The sequence below is a fragment of the Euleptes europaea genome, chromosome 10, assembly GCF_029931775.1.
Source record: "Euleptes europaea isolate rEulEur1 chromosome 10, rEulEur1.hap1, whole genome shotgun sequence".
In the NCBI taxonomy this organism is placed as follows: Eukaryota; Metazoa; Chordata; class Lepidosauria; order Squamata; family Sphaerodactylidae; genus Euleptes; species Euleptes europaea.
The window spans coordinates 6,152,416-6,169,112 of record NC_079321.1 but is presented as its reverse complement, the minus strand read 5'-3'; the positions used below and the strand labels follow the sequence as shown (position 1 = coordinate 6,169,112).

The window sequence follows — 16,697 nt, the reverse complement described above, 5'->3', positions numbered from 1 at the left end:
AAGTTTGGTGGATGCAGCCACAAAATGACGGCGGCAGGAGCCGGAGCCAGCCCTAAAATGGTTGCTGCAGCTTACCTTCAGTCACGCTGTGGAGATCCCTGTGCTGTGGGGGCAGCTGCTGCCAAAGCAATATTTTTTTAAACACATCTGCACAGCCGCCAATCTCCAACGGCCAACAGCCCACTTCCTAAAAATGCTTAGCCGGCACCAGGAAAGGTGTTGGCATGCGCCACATTGGGGACCCCTGGATTACCCTCACAAAGGACTAAGAGTAAGTCACTTGGGTTTTGACAAACCATGAGGGGGAGGGTTAAAACCTCCCTTCCCTTTAGGGCCAGCCCTGATCCAAACCTCCACAGCTGTAGAAGCTTGGGTGGAGGCAGTGGCTCAGTGGTAGAACATCTGCTTTGCATGCCCAAGTGTCCCAGGTTCGATCCCTGGCATCTCCGGTTAAAAGGATCAGGAAGTAGCGAATGAAAGACGTCTACCTGAGAATGGCTGCCAGTCTGAGTAGATAATATAGGCTTCATGTGGGTTACTCCTGGGTGAACACTCAGTGTAAGAGTTGACCTGGAAAAAAATATTTTTGGGTAAGCTGTTTACTTCCCCAGTTTGATATATTTTTTAAAGCTTCCTTTCCCATGGTTTCCTCTATTCTTTCCTTCTGTTGGGTCTCAGCTGTTGGAAACTATTTCCTACAAGAAAGCGGGAGCCAAGTTTTTCCTGTCCTGTGTGGAAACAATGGGCCGTGGTCCTCGATAGGAAGGAACTCCGCAGGGTGTGTTCTTGCTACGAGTAAGAGAGGAGGGTAGCGGAAGGCCAGCTGCAGCGGGACATTTAGTCGTACTCTGCTAAGATGACTAGTGAGCCCCGTGGCGCAGAGTGGTAAGCTGCAGTCCTGCAGTCAAAAGCTCTGCTCACAACCGGAGTTCGATCCCAACGGAGGTCGGTTTCAGGTAGCCGGCTCAAGGTTGACTCAGCCTTCCATCCTTCCGAGGTCGGTAAAATGAGTACACGGCTTCCTGGGGGTAAAGTGTAGACGACTGGGGAAGGCCATGGCATCCCACCCTGTAAACATAGTCTGCCTAGAAAACGTCGGGATGTGACGTCACCCCATGGGTCAGGAATGACAGACTAATGCAGCTACCCATCGTGATCTAGCTTAACTAGGATTGCCAACTCTTTGTTGGGGAAATTTCTGGAGATTTGGGAGGTAGATCTTGGGGAGGGTGGGTTTTGGGGAGGGGAGGGACCTCTGCAGGGTATAATGCCATAAAGCCCATCCTTTAAAGCTGCCATTTTCTCCAGGGGAATTGCTCTCTGTTGCCTGGAGGTCAGTTGTAATTCCAGGAGATCTCCAGCCCCACCGATATATAGGATGCAGTTTTAAAATAATTGTTTATCAGATGCTTGACTTAGTGTTAAAATTGTGGCAAACAGTAATTATCTGCTGGTTTTAATTTCAGGTTGTGAGAATTGTATATTTTGACCCCTGATGGAGGAGAAACGTGCTTTATAGATGGTGTTGGATTCAGAAAAATCTCCTTTTGATGCTCGGTTGAGCGCCAAAGCCAAGGGCTGTGGTAGGTGGAACTACAGTGGGATCGAGAGGGAGTATCCCAAGTCAGTGTGGAAGGTTCGTCAGTTCTCTGACGCGGCAGATGAAAAACCCTCGCCTCAAGGAACTGAGGCCGAAGAGCCCATAGCTGTAGAAGGAGCCGGTTGTGCAGTTCCCGCCCTTTCCCAGAAGAATCCAAACCACCATAAAGTGTCTTTAATGCCTTCTAACAGGTTTTGCGAGAGAAAAGCAAAATACGTGGTGAGGAAGCCGCTAGTCGGCAAGACCGCTTGCAAAGATGATGTACGTCCTCGTTTGAGCAGACTCGGTTTATACCCCGAAGACCAGCAGGTGAGTAAATCTTAAACAGGAATATTCTGGCAGTGCCACTAAAATACTACTAAGAAGGAACGTGCTGGAACTTCGTAACATACGTGCATGTGGTACTTACATCAGAGTAAACAGCTGAGCTGAATTTTCTGTTGAACATTTGCTTCTTGTTTTCTTTGTGCCCTGTCTGGAAGGATCCTAAATTTGGGAATTGCCAAGTCTGAAGGGGTACCATTTTAGGCAGTTGTTGGCCTAAAGATAGTGGGAATGCTTCTGACCCATTCATTTGTCAGACAGACTTGACAAGTACCTTGTGTCAAAGTGGTTGGATTTGAGACGGAAATTCAGACGTTGTGAACAAACCTGTATTTGCCACAGGTGCAAACCGTGTGTGAGTGTGTGGGGGGAAACTGTTATCTACTTGTATCCTAGTAGGATACCAGCCACAGAAGCTTTTTCTTAAGCTATGTCTGAACAATGGCTTGATTCAGTGGCAATTTCCGCAGATGGAAGGTAATTTCCGTCTCTGGAGCTGGACTTCCTTGCCTCTCTGCTCATCCTGCTTACTAAAATGCCATGTGTGTGAGGGGAGACACCCCCCCCCCAGGAAAAACATGGGAAGGAGTCGGGGGATTGTAGCAGGAGGGGGAAATCGGCAAAAATAACTACCCCATTTTGCGGAAATCTCTATACTGCAACCAAGCCAGAAAATAAACTATGTCAAGAGATATGTAGCTGTGTTCGCTGAAGTTGTGAATGCAACCTAAAACATACATAAATAAAGCCAGCCTTACCAGTGAAGCCAGTGTGGGGTAGTGGTTAAGAGTGTCAGACTAGTATCTGAGAGACCTGGGTTCGAATTTCCACTTGTGTCATGGAAGCTCGCTGGGTGACCTTGAGCCAGGCACACTCTTTCAGCCTAACCTGCCATACAGGGTTGTTGTGAGAATAAAATGGAGGAGAGAAGAATGATGTAAATTGCTCTGGGTCTCCATTGAGGAGAAAGGAGAGATATAAATCAAGTAAGTTAATAAATACTTTTGTAAGCTAATCTGAATCTTGTTAATCCTTTTGTGCTGTGATAAATTGCCTGTCTCGTTTAAACCGTTTTGCGCAGATAAAAACAGCGGAGTGCTCAAATTCTGCTTGGCTGCTTCGAGGTGTGTCAGAACCCCGCGCGGTTCTTCCAAGCTCCACCATGGATTCTAAACATCACAGCACCTCCGTTGATTCCCTCCACTGCCTTGAGGCTGACTGTAAGAGCCAGACAGCATTCACATATTCGTCCACTCCAAAACCTTTGCCTGGTAAAAGAGCTTCTCTTTCGGATGCCTCAATGCCGTTATTTCCTACGACTCGCCTTTCTCCCGAACTTTCCGAGGACAGTGATTTTGAGCAGCACGAATGGACAAGGTCGAAAAGCTTCTCGGCTTCTGGGGCTCTTCCATCCTTTGAAGCATTTACCTCTCAGTGTCTGCACAGACTGTCTGACCCCAAAGAAACCTCCATGGCAGGCATACGCAAGCGAATTTCTGTGAATGGGTGTTCAGCAGCTGGACAAGTAAGGAATATGTCCCCCTTCCAGGCGGATTACTGGGCGTGTGCCATCCCCGATTCCCTTCCGCCATCCCCAGACCGCCAATCCCCCCACTGGAACCCCAATAAAGAATACGAGGACTTGCTTGATTATACCTATCCCATCAGGCCAAAATACAAACTTGCCAAGACCCTCAAGTACGGGATGCGTGATTCCTCCATCCACGATTCGGGGATTGACCTCGACAGCCTTCCCATTTCACCAGAGAGTACCTTGAACTCCACGAGTGTGCCAGGTCAAGAGCATCAAACTACAGGGATCCAGACTGCACAGAAATTTCGGAGCCTTTCGAAAAAGACCGAATGTTCAGCTCCAGTGTCTTACTCTGGACTTTCGCCAATTGGGAAAGTATCCTTTGCAGATGGCGGTCCTTCAGTTGATAGAACCATTTTTTCTAGAGAGCCAGCACAAGCGTTGCCTCTTAGAAACGCAGGACCTGGTTCATCTGATTCAACCAACATAGAGAAGCAACGTTGGCAAGCGAGAGAACATAACTGTATTACAAGGGACACTGGCAAACACGACTGCAACTTAAGGAGAGTTGCTACCGGTGGCTTCATACGTTCCACAAGAATGTTGCCATTACAGAACGAATGTGGTAGCGACGAGGAGTACCTCCCCCTTCCGCCACGACTCAAGGAATTAGAGAGATTGGCTCAGCAGCTGACGGATCTCTCGCTCACGATAAGGAAACCCGTGCATGGCCACTTAGAAGATGCTTTCGCGTCCATCGGGGTGAATGGAGAGCACCTTCCTCTGGAGGTTCACGGAGGTGACGGGAGCCAGTGGGAAATAGACTGCGATTCTTGTCGTGCGGGGAGCTCTCAGGAATGCAGCGAGGAAGACCTGCTGAGCAACCAAGGCTATGAGGATTGTGTAAACACGCACAAAGATACTGCTAACGCTGACACAAGGGATTTTGTGGAGACAGACTGCTTCAAGACTGGAAGTGAGCATCAGAAGGAAGGGGAGGACCATCATGAAGATTCTCTTGCACAGCGTATAAAGGTACATTTCAACACTCCCATCAGAATCTGAATGGGCTCTTGTTTGTACCCATTGCACCACATAAGGCCTGGATGGAAACCCCTGGTGGATGGAAACCCCTGGTGGGGTTTGCATTCGTTACAATGTCTAGTGGCATGCTGTGTGTGTGTGTGTGTGTTAAGTGCTGTCACGTCGCTTCCGACTCATGGCGACCCTATGAATCCATGTCCTTCAAAACGTCCTATCCTTAACAGCCTTGCTCAGGTCTTGCACATTGAGGCCTGTGGCTTCCTTTATAGAGTCAATCCATCTCTTGCTGGGTCTTCCTCTTTTCCTGCTGCCTCCGACTTTTCCTAGCATGTTTGACTAAACTGAGGCGATCATACTTTGGCCACATTATGAGAAGGCAAGAGTCACTGGAAAAGACCATAATGCTAGGAAAAGTGGAAGGCAGCAGGAAAAGAGGAAGACCCAACAAGAGATGGATTGACTCTATAAAGAAAGCCACCGCCCTCAGTTTGCAAGATCTGAGCAAGGCTGTTAAGGATAGGATGTTTTGGAGGACATAGATTCATAGGGTCATTTATTCAATCTAAATATTCTTCTTCCATGCAACGGTTGCATTTCCTGCATTGATATCTAAAGTAATACCCACAGAACAGTCTGCAAGGAGCTGGGTTGTTCCACAAAATTCAAAACAAAATAGTTTAATTACAGGTCTTGACCAATCCCAGGTGCCAGTTCACCACGGCACCTAGAAATTGCATTGCGGCGCATAGTATTTTCAGCAGTGATTTTATTATGAAGTTTTTATTAGGACGACAGCCAGGATTACCCCCATGTTTATGTATATACTACAACACTTTTACTCATATAGCTTGAGTAAAATTACGAGAAACTGCAAAGGGCTTAGTAGTAGACTTTGTGGCAGCAACAGAGAGAAAAGATTGTCCTTAAAATATAAAAACCCTTAAAGCTGAAACATGTATCTGTTGCCTAAATTTGGGGGCTGGATCTTAGAGCTAAAGACAATTTGTCAACACTTGGTGTAATACCTTTTATTAAAGGTAAATGATCCCTGTGCAAGCACCGGATCATTACTGACCCAGAGGCAGACTATGTTTACGGGGTGGTTTGCCATTGCCTTCCCCGGTTGTCTACCCTTTACCCCCAGCAAGCTGGGTACTCATTTTACTGACCTCAGAAGGATGGAAAGCTGAGTCAACCTTGAGCCGGCTACCTGAAACTGATTTCCATCGGGATCGAACTCAGGTTGTGAGCAGAGCTTTTGACTGCAGTACTCCAGCTTATCACTCTGCGCCACGGGGCTCTTAATCCCTTTTATTAGGACCGACAAAAATACCGCCAGTCTGTCTCCAAAACTGTGTGTGCAACCTTTTCGATTCCTGTAGAACTCCTCTACAGAAGAGTCTGGCAAAGCCCAAGGTCTTAGAACTGGGGTCTTAAAATGGAGAATGAATAGATCCAAGCTAGCAACTCCACGGCCTAACCATGCTAGAAATCATGCTTAATCATAGATTGCTAACCGATATCCTCTGTTACGATTCATCGAAGATATTTTGCTGTCGACTAGAAGAGCTGATCCGTTGGCTGCGCAAGATAGCGGAAATTACTGACAACTGGATGCCGCCCAAGCCAGATGTTGAAAGTGTGAAGGCGTCATTACAAAGTTACCTGGTAAATGGCCTCTTCTCTCCCCCCCCCCCCCGCCCCACATTAATTTGAAAACAGTTATTTTCATGTACAGGTTGAGTATCCCTTATCCGGACTGCCTGGGACCAGAAGTGGCCTGTATTTTGGATCTTTCTGTATATTGGAATATTTTTGGAATTTCTACATATACATAATGACATATCTTGTGGATGGGACCCAAATTAATTTATGTTTTATATACCCTTTATACACATAGCCTGAATGTAATTTTAAACAGCATTTTCAATAATTTTGTGTACATTGAACCAGAAAGCAAAGGTGTGTCTCACCAGAATACCTGTATCAGCTGTTAAACAAGAGCAACTACAAACAAACTAGCAATGGCAGGCTTTCAGTCTCCACCTACGATGCAGTGTACACTGTATTTTGTTTTTTTAGGGGAGAGGAAACATTGAAAGCAGGCAGCACGGATCTGCCTGCACGCCGGCTTGAAGGGTTCAGTTTTCATATCAGTCCGAATATGGGTAACAAAGATGGTGAGGGGTCTGGAGACCAAGTCCTATGAGGCAAGGTTGAAGGAGCTGGGGATGTTTAGCCTGAAGAGGAGAAGACTGAGAGATGATATGATAACCATCTTCAAGTCCTTGAAGGACTGTCATATAGAGGAGGGTGCCGAGTTGTTTTCTGTTGCCCCAGAAGGTCGGACCAGAACCAACAGGTTGAAATTAAATCAAAAGACATTAGGAAGAATTTTCTAACAGAGCAGTTCCTCGGTGGAACAGGCTTCCTCGGGAAGTGGTGAGCTCTCCCTCCCTGGAGGTTTTTAAGCAGAGGTTAGATGGCCATCTGTCAGGAATGCTGATTCTATGACCTTGGGCAGATAATGAGAGGGAGGGCATCTTGGCCATCTTCTGGACATGGAGTATGGGTCACTGGGGGGGTGGGGGTGGGGGAGGTAGTTGTGAATTTCCAGCATTGTACAGGGGGTTGGACTAGATGATCCTGGTGGTCCCTTCCAACTCTATGATTCTATGGTACTTCTGACCCAACGGGTTGAAATTAAATCAGAAGAGTTTCCATCTAGACATTAGGAAGATTTTTCTAACAGAGGTTCCTCAGTGGAACAGGCTTCCTCAGGAGGTGGTGAGCTCTCTTTCCCTGGAGGTTTTTAAGCAGAGGCTAGATGGCCATCTGTCAGCAATGCTGATTCTATGACCTTGGGCAGATAATGAGAGGGAGGGCATCTTGGCCATCTTCTGGGCATGGATTAGGAGTCACGGGTGTGTAGGGGGGAGGTAGTTGTGAGTTTCCTGCATTGTGCAGGGGGTTGGACTAGATGACCCCGGTGGTACCTTCCAACTATGATTCTATGAATGAGGGGATACTCTCCCTGTAATACAAAGAGGTGGGATTTGCTAGAATGGGGTTGGATAACGTAATTATTTATTATTTACTTCATTTATAGCCCTCCTGTCTCCCCAACGGGGACCCCAAGTGACTTGCCTCCTTCTCCTCGCCTCCATTTTGTCCTCACAACAGCCCTGTGAGGTGGGTCCGGCTGAGAGTGTAACTGGCCCACGGTCACCCAGCAGGCTTCCGTGGCAGAGTGGGGATCGAACCTTGGTCTCCCGGGCCCTAGCCTAGCAAGTCTGAATCAAGTCAGCCGAATACTTCTAGCGACTGCAACCAAATCTTGGAGGCACGGAGTCTGGAAATGCTTTGTGTGTGTCCTACCTGAAGGTGTCCAACCTATTATGTCTCGGCAGGCGTTGAAAAAGGACTTAGCCAGCCACCAAGCGCTGACAGAAGGGGTCTTGCAAGATGGGGAAAGGCTCCTTCGAAATATGGCATCCAGTTCACCCGGTAAGCAGAGTCTCTGGCAAGTGGGACCTCAAAGGCAAAACGTGATGTGGGAAGAGAAGAAGAAGAGTTGGTTTTTCTGAGATGCTTTTCTTTACCTTTTAAAAAGAATCAAACTAGCTTACAATTTCCTTCCCTTCCTTTCCCCACAACAGACACCTTGTGAGGTAGGTGGGGTTGAGAGGGTTTGGAGAGAACTGTGACTAGCCCCGGGTCACCCAGCAGGCCAGGGATCGTGGAGGGTTCTTGTTTTTGCCATCTTCTGGGCATGGAGTAGGGGTCACTGGGGGTATGAGGGAAGTGAATTTCCTGCATTGTGCAGGGGGTTGGACTAGATGAAGAAAAAGAAGACTTTGTTTTTATATGCCGACTTTCTCTACCACTTAAGGAAGAATCGAACTGGCTTCCAATCACCTTCCCTTCCCCACAACAGACACCCTGTGAGGTAGGTGGGGCTGAGAGAGCTCTAAGAGAGCTGTGACTAGCCCAAGGTCACCCAGCTGGCTTCATGTGTAGGAGTGGGGAAACCTACTCAGTTCACTAAATTCGTGTCCGCCGCTCATGTGGAGAAGTGAGGAATCAAACCCGGTTCTCCAGGTAAGAGTCCACCATTCCAAACCACTGCTCTTAACCTCTATACTACGCTGGCTGGTGCCTTCCAACTTTATGATTTTATGAGTGGAAGAACGCTAGGATCGGACCCCAGATGTCTACCAGATTGTGTGTGTGTTAAGTGCTGTCAAGTCGCTTCCGACTCACGGCGACCCTATGAATCAACGTCCTCCAACGTCTACCAGATTACCCTTTTCCATATGTTTGATAACACACCCATTAAAAACACTTTGTTTGGTCTGGGTTGTGCTCATTGTTGCAACCTCTCCTGGCCAGAATTCAACATTCATTCTGTTAGGTTTTCTTCTTCCAGCTTTAACGATTTTGCAAAACCCGAGTTTTGTTATTTTTAGCGAGCTGATTCAACTGCCCAGCTCAGGAAGGTGTGCTTCCCAAATATTTACCAAGTGGGCTGGGCATGCCGAGGACGTCAAATGATATGCAGAACTGTCATGTCTGCTCCAGAACCCAAATGGGTTTGGTTAGCTGAAGAGTCAAGGAGCTTACAAATTCACTCATGTGTCAGAAAGCAAAGAAATTGTCAGTTTGTTCCATGCCAGGTCACCAGCAAACATATTTAATAACTTGACACTCCTCGTGGCTGAGCAGAGACCTGAAACTGTGTCCCAGAAAAGCATATTTCTGGAGCACATATTTCTGGACTCTGATCTGGAGACATGATAGAGGTCTATAAAATTATGCCTAGTTTGGAGAGAGTGGACAGGGAGAAACTTTTCTCCCTCTCGTAATACCAGAATGTGGGGTCATCCGCTGAAGCTGGAGGGTGACAGATTCAAAACAGGAAAGGAAGTATTGCTTCACACAACACATGGTTAAATTGTAGAACTCCCTGACCCAGGATGTGGTGTTGGCTGCCAACTTGGAAGGCTTGAAGAGGGGAGTGGACATATTCCTGGAGGAGAGGGCTATCCATGGCTACTAGTTAAAATAGACACTAGTCATGATGCGTACCTCTTCTCTCCAGGATCAGGGGGGCATGCCCATTAAATGAGGTGCTGTGGAACACAGGCAGGATGGTGCTGCTGCAGTTTTCTTGTTTGTGGGCTTCCTGGAGGCACCTGGTTGGCCATTGTGTGAACAGACTGCTGGACCTGATGGGCCTTGGTCTGATCCAGCGTGGCCTTTCTTACGTTCTTATGGGGTTCCCAATATGGTGCCTGCCAAGTGTTTTGAGAAAGTGGGCGGGGTCAGGTGTGGCTTTGGCCCAGCAGGGCTGCTGATTGGCCTTTGGAGGTTTGATTGGCTGTGCACATTTTTAAAAATGTAAGCTGCACAGGCCATTTTGGGCAGCTTTTTTTGTGGCTGCGCCCACCGCACTGGGCCAGAATTCCAAAGTTGCCCATAGGCCCCGAAATGCTGGGGACCCCTGGAGTATTTATTGGTGCTGTCAGTTCCTTGCGCTTGTGGTGGAAAGTGCCGTCAAGTCACAGCTGACCTATGGCAACCCTGTAGGGGTTTCAGCATGGTGTAGTGGTTAAGAGCAGTGGACTCTGATCTGGAGAACTGGGTTTGATTCCCCACTCCTCCACATGAAGCCAGCTGGGTGACCTTGGGCTAGTCACAGCTGTCTTAGAGCTCTCTCAGCCTGTTGTGGGGATGGGAAGGGAAGGTGATTGTAAGATGGTTTGAGTCTCTCTTAAGTGGTAGAGAAAGTCGGCATATAAAAGCCAACACTTCTTCTTCAAGACTAGAGACCTTTGGAGCTGGTTTGCCATTGCCTGGCTCCGCGTGGGCTGGGAGAGTTCGGAAAGAACTGTGACTGACCCAAGGTCACCCAGCAGGCTTCACGTAGAGGAGTGGGGAATCGAACCCGGTTGTTCCAGATTAGAGTCCTTTGCTTTTAACCACTATACCAGGGGTGTCGAACATAAGGCCCACCGGCTGGATCCGGCCCGTGAGGCAGCCCCCCCCCCATTCTTGATCTGGGCTGGCAAGGCATAGCTCGGCTCCCACTAAGTGACATTTATGTCGTATCTGGCCCTCGTAACAAATGAGTGACAATGAGTTAGGCCAGCATGGTGTAGTGGTTAAGAGCGGTGGACTCTGATCTGGAGAACCGGGTTTGATTCCCCACTCCTCCACAGGAGCGGCGGAGGCTAATCTGGAGAACAGGGTTGGTTTCCCCACTCCTGCACACGAAGCCAGCTGGGTGACCTTGGGCTAGTCACAGCTCTTTGAGCTCTCTCAGCCCCACCTCCCTCACAGGGTGTCTGTTGTGAGGAGGGGAAGGGAAGGTGATTGTAAGCCGGTTTGATTCTCCCTTAAGTGGTAGAGAAAGTCTTCAAATAAAAAACAACTCTTCTTCTCATGCGCTTATTAGCTCTACCTAAATGTATTGTGGGATGCTGGGTCCATTCCTGGCATGTTTGGTAATGCCCTATTCTGACTCTGCCACATGCCGGCTTATTGAGGCTATATTGCCCTCTCCTGGATGGAAACAATCACTAGTTGTCTCTGTAGGGAAACAGTTGCCGTCCGCAACCAGCTTCCCCCCTTATGCATATAAAACTGCTTGAGTAACAGCTGCTCTCACAGCCTAACAAATATGTCCCAAGGAATCCTGCTGCTTTGCTGTCATAATCTTTTTTTCCCCCTACACAAACCTCGGTTTGCTAGTTCTGCAGCGAACCCTCGCTTTGATCTCGAAACAATCCTGCGAGCTTGAAAGCAACGCCGACCTCTTCTACCAGTCGATCCTGGGAGCGCTGGACACGTTGGATGCCGGCTTGAGTGAGAGCCGCGACACTCTGCAGCCGGCCGGCCCAACCGAGGCGTCGAAATGGGTGAGCAGAGGTTGGAAACTGTGTGTGTGTGTCTGTGGGGGGGGGGGGATGAGATGGAAAGTATGCATTCTGGGGTACTCTCCAGAACAGGGCCCCTAACCCCCTTTTCAGCCTGGGGGTATCTTTGGAATTCAGACACAGTGCAGTGGGTGCAGCCACCCTGGAGAGCCAGCGTTGTATAGTGGCTAAGAGCGGTGGTTTGGAGCGGAGGTTCGATTCCCCACTCCTCCACATGAGCGGCGGAGGCTAATCTGGAGAACCGTGTTGGTTTCCCCACTCCTTCACATGAAGCCAGCTGGGTGACCTTGGGCTAGTCACAGCTGTCTTAGAGCTCTCTCAGCCCCACCTACCTCACAGGGTTTCTGTTGTGGGGAGGGGAAGGGAAGGTGATTGTAAGCTAGTTTGGGTCTTCCTTAACTGTTAGAGAAAGTTGGCATATAAAAACCAACACTTTTTCTTTTGTTTCATTTGGCATATTCCTAGTAACCATTATTGGCCATCCCTCCCTGGTTCTGGTATTCTTTGTTTATGTGTTTTTATTGAATTATTTAAACATTTTAAATGTTTGTAATTGTTTAAATAGGAGGGGAGGCAGCATGGTACAGCATGATCTCGTCAGATCTCAGAAGCTAAGCAGGGTCAGCCCTGGTTAGTATTTGGATGGGAGACCACCAAGGAAGACCAGGGTTGCTGTGCAGAGGAAGGCACTGGCAAACCACCTCTGTTAGTCTCTTGCCATGAAAACCCCATAAGGGGTCACCATAAGTCGGCTGCGACTTGACGGCACTTTACACACACAATTGTTTAAATGTTTTTCCGTGTGCCATCCTTGGGCCCCCTCATTGGGTGGCAAGGCAGCATAGAAATGTTTTGAATAAACAAATAGAAGCCTTTTCTCCAACACTCCTACCATTCAGCACATGATGCGTGGTTTCTCCTTCTGATCTTTAATGGCGGCAACATTTCTTTTCCAGTTAATGTCAGCCACGCGTTAAGCCAAGTGAAGGGGCTGCTTCAATATGGGCTGAAACGGAACCACAGGCTTTGCAAAGTCGGAACTGCTTGTTTTTCCGCCAAAGCGACGGAAACCACATCATCAAGCTGGATTTCAAGGGAATGAATGACAGAGACTGGCTTTCGACTAGACGTCAACGTATCGGAGTATGCAAAAAGATCCTTTTTTCACAGAACAGCCTCAGGATTGGAGGGATTTAAAAATATTATTTTACTGTGTTTTATTACTTTGTTTGAATAAGTTGTCCATTGCCAATGCTTGTTTCCCTATGTAATTTTCAGTGAGTGGTTTATACGGTGTTAACCTTACCCTGATGGAAAATATATCTTGCAAATAAAATTGGATTTTTCATCACTGCAGGAGTCCTGTGCTGTATAAGAACAAGTGGTACGAATAAGATTAGAGTCCAGCAGCGCCTTAAGAAACAAAAAGGTTTCCAGGGGATAAGCTCCCGGCCTCGGATACAAGCATAAATGCCATTCCTACTTGTATTTGATGAAGACAGCTTTAACGCTCATAGGTTGATTCCCCCGGGAAATCTTGTTGGTCTTTTAAGGTTCTGTTGAATTTGAATTGGCAGTGGAAAGAGGTGATTTTAATCTACCCAGCAGCTTCTTGGAGCTAAGGTTGACTCTCCCCTCTGTGATCTGAACAGCCTTTCACATAATCTTTGGGTGTTAAGTACCGTCAAGTCTCTTCTATGGATTAATGACCTCCAAAACACCCTCACATTAGAACATAAGAAAGGTCATGCTGGATCAGACCAAGGCCCATCAAGTCCAGACGCCTGGTTGGCCACTGTGTGAACAGACTGCTGGACTTGATGGGCCTTGGTCTGATCCAGCAGGGCCTTTCTTATGTATGTGTGAGGGTATCTAATAGAAACAACAGGGCCTAGCTTGCATGCATTTTAGAGTGTCAGATTTGACGGCAGTATCCCTACACTTCTGGGAAAGAAATGTAAGGTAAGTGGAGAATTTTCTCCCACTGGACAAAAGATTACTTTCTATGGCCTACAGAGTAGGTAACAATTCGGTCCTGGAGGTCTGTAATAACCTAATAAGAAGAACATTAGCCAGTTCTTTGGATTTCATGTCACGAAGTGCAGCAGAAGAGAGAAATTTCAGGATTCGGCCAGATCACACAAGGGTCTATCTAGGCAACATCTATTCTATACAGTTTAGAAGACGGTTTAGAGCAGGGATGTCAAACTCAATAGTTCTATGACAAAGTGTCATTTGGTCGGGCCGGGCCATGCCTCGCCAGCCCAGATCGAGAGCAGATGGGGGGCTGCCTTGCGGACCCGATAAGAGCTCTCAAGGGGCTGGATCCGACCTGCGGGCCTTACGATTGACACCCCTGGTTTTGAGTACAAAGGCACCCCTACCTGTTTGCGCTTTAGGAGTTTTCTGAAGTTCAGAAATGGAAGTACACACCAATTAATTCCATGGAACAATCAAGAGCAACAGATCCACCTCAAATGTTTCTGTACAACACAGAAAAGTTTCAATAGCAGGTTTGGAGGATTCCAGAATGCTCAAGATTCTTGGAAATAAGTGTGACTGCTTTTCTGGATGAAGCTTCAAGGTCAGAACTGCCAACTCACTTTGGCTTTCCATGGTCTTAAGCAGAGGTGTTTCACATCAGCTACTTGCCTAGTCCCTTTAACTGGAGATGCCAGGGACTGAACCTGGGACCTTCTGCATGCCAAGCAGAGACTCTGCCACTGAGCCATGCCCCCTCCCTGTGGCTCTCCATGGCATCAAGCTGAGGTCTTTCACATTGCCCACTACCTGGTCCTTGTAACTATACATAAACACATGCAATTATACAGCAGACCAGGTTTTACCAGATTGATAATTGCACACACATTTTATATGGGAGACATATACAGCCCAATATAACAACATGTAGACAATTTAACCAGATGTTTGTATAATTGGAAATATACTATACAACATATATACATGCCTGGTCTGATATATGTTTGTATATGTTTATATATCTGTAAATATGTGCATGTTTTACATGGGTTTCAATTGACCAACGAGGAAGGCCAAATAGGCCGAAACATGTCTGGCATGTAGCTTCAGTATATCAACCTTAGGAAATTCAATTGTGCTGTTTTAACTATTTTTAAAATAATTTTCTTGACATAGCGCCTCAAATAAATTATATTTTCACTATTATTTTATTTATCCCACCAAACCTTGGGTACCCAGCTTGTTTTTTTAGGTATCTGTCAGCAATGCTGATTCTGTGACCTTAGGCAGATCATGAGAGGGAGGGCATCTTGGCCATCTTCTGGGCATGGAGAAGGGGTCACGGAGTGTGTGGGGTGGGGAGGTGGCTGTGAATTTTCTCCATTGTGCAGGGGATTGGACTAGATGACCCTGGTGGTCCCTTCCAACTCTATGATTCTAGGTTGAGTTTCATTCCTTTTCTTTTTTCTTCAATGCCGGGTACTGAACCGGGGACCTTCTGCGTGCCAAGCAGAGGCTCTTCCACTGAGCCGCAGTCTCTCCCCGTCGATCGATCGACCCACCACTCCCTGAAAGCATGTCATGAATTGATCCACTAAGCACATCATTATGAAGTACACTTTATTGTGAAATTCTCAGGAGAGCAAATTCAAAGTTTCAATAATTTCAATCTTCCAACAACAGTAGAAGACTTAGAAGTACTCTACATTTCCGCTGAGGGTGCAGACCACCAACGGCTGTCCTCCCCATCACCTTGGGAGGCAGCTTCCGGCTTTAGGGGTCTGCTAACGCGCTTTGCTTCCCAGCATACCCAAGGGGTGTCTTTTTGCAGTCACATCTGGGTGTCTCTGTACGGGAAAAAATTAGCCGTAATGGCAGTTTGGAACGAATCTTTTGCAAAGCAAAGATCTGCGGCCTCCGATCAAGTTGGTGATGATAAACCCAGATGTCAGGCACTAATGGATTTAAGTCTCTCTGTACAAAAATTCTACTGCTCAAACTCGCATTTTGTCATCGAGGAGCTTCTCTTCCGCATGCAACGTGACACGATAAACCTTCCGATCCCTTTAGCTTCTTACCGGCCCCCACCATTCCATGCTTTCTTGTGCCTTATGCACGTCACCAAGCCACCAATAAATTGCACTAAGTTTTATTAAAGTCAACAGTTTGATTGTGAGAGAATGGAAGTAACATTATATAGAAAAGACATGACAGAGCGGCAGAGTTAACGTCAACTTGTTAGTTTGAAGTCATTCAATAGTAGGGGGAAAATACTGTTTACTTTTCTACGACAGAGCAAAAAAATAAAATAAAGAGACAAGTTATTTCTAAATGAAACCATTTAGAAACAGATCCAGACACTTAGGATGGGGGTGTGGGGTGGGCAGAGGAGAGAAATATGGTACACTTAGTGATTATGATCCTATAAACAACATTATGCTAAATTGTTTGTTCCAAGTGTAGCAAAAATGCCGGAAACATCATGACGACGGTACTCTAGTTAGTCGCTTGGGCTCGGAGGGTCCAGTCTAGGAAAGAGTCTAAAGTGCCTGTTGCTGCGTGGGAAAAGGTACATCTGGGGGCACATCATGAGCCTTCCCCCTTAGCTGTACGAATTAAGACAATACTTATCACCATAACAGTATGATATTACTTTCCAAGTAGTACAATATTTATTGAACATGTCTTCGGTTTGTTACAGGTTGTGCCACAAATTACAATGCTCCGCAGCCACAAATTATACGTAGAGTATGACGAAAGAGTCAATGGCAGGGATACTGCTGTCGCTTGAGGAGAGCTGAAAGTTTGGGCAATTTCCCCCCCCCCCTCGGTTTTGCTCTGGACGGCAGCCAGATCAGAAACTGCTCGTCAAACTCCCCTCTCATTTCAAAAGAGGTCGGCCGGGAGAAGCATTGAGGGAGGGGAGAGAAGGGGTCCCGGTTGGAGAAACGTTCCCACCTTCCTCGTTGGGTGTCTGACTAAATCGGCGTGGATCCTGGTCACTGGCCATTTCCCTATTTACAGCTCTACGAGGAGAAACTAGCAGAATCCGATCTTACACAGAATGTCTTACGGAACTTTTTATGGATGGGAAAAGTGACAGACAACAGTTGTGCTGTTGAGGCCGGGGGGGGGGGGGGAGGAGAAGAGATACAAAAAACCCGGGCTCAACTTCATCTTCAGAAGACTAAACCTGACATCTAAACATGCCAATATAATCAGAACAAAATATATATATTCCAAGTTTAGCCAACCACAGGAAACAGTCTGGTATCAG

General features: G+C 47.1%; 2 protein-coding genes across 2 annotated transcripts in view; both read left to right on the top strand.

Moving 5' to 3' along the window:
- Positions 1-10,865, top strand: part of AFTPH (aftiphilin) — a 270,899-nt gene extending 260,034 nt beyond the window's left edge. Inside the window, exon 10 of the mRNA XM_056856638.1 lies at positions 10,855-10,865. The gene's annotated coding sequence lies outside the window, so the exon portion shown is untranslated. The remainder of the gene's footprint in view (positions 1-10,854) is intronic.
- CEP68 (centrosomal protein 68) lies at positions 1,520-12,417 on the top strand. Its single transcript, XM_056856804.1, has 6 exons — positions 1,520-1,909; positions 3,006-4,493; positions 6,048-6,170; positions 7,913-8,009; positions 11,256-11,422; positions 12,397-12,417. Exons 1-6 carry the CDS (start codon positions 1,520-1,522, stop codon positions 12,415-12,417), a joined length of 2,286 nt encoding a protein of 761 aa, XP_056712782.1.
- Positions 12,418-16,697: the final 4,280 nt, after the last annotated feature.

What these genes read in the sequence shown, in the direction of transcription:
- CEP68 (XM_056856804.1), top strand. Translation starts at nt 1,520, where the DNA reads ATGGTGTTGGATTCAGAAAAATCTCCTTTTGATGCTCGGTTGAGCGCC. An exon ending in CTCTTGCACAGCGTATAAAG is followed by an intron (nt 4,494 to 6,047) that starts GTACATTTCAAC and finishes GATTCATCGAAG; the next exon opens with ATATTTTGCTGTCGACTAGA. An exon ending in TATGGCATCCAGTTCACCCG is followed by an intron (nt 8,010 to 11,255) that starts GTAAGCAGAGTC and finishes TCGGTTTGCTAG; the next exon opens with TTCTGCAGCGAACCCTCGCT.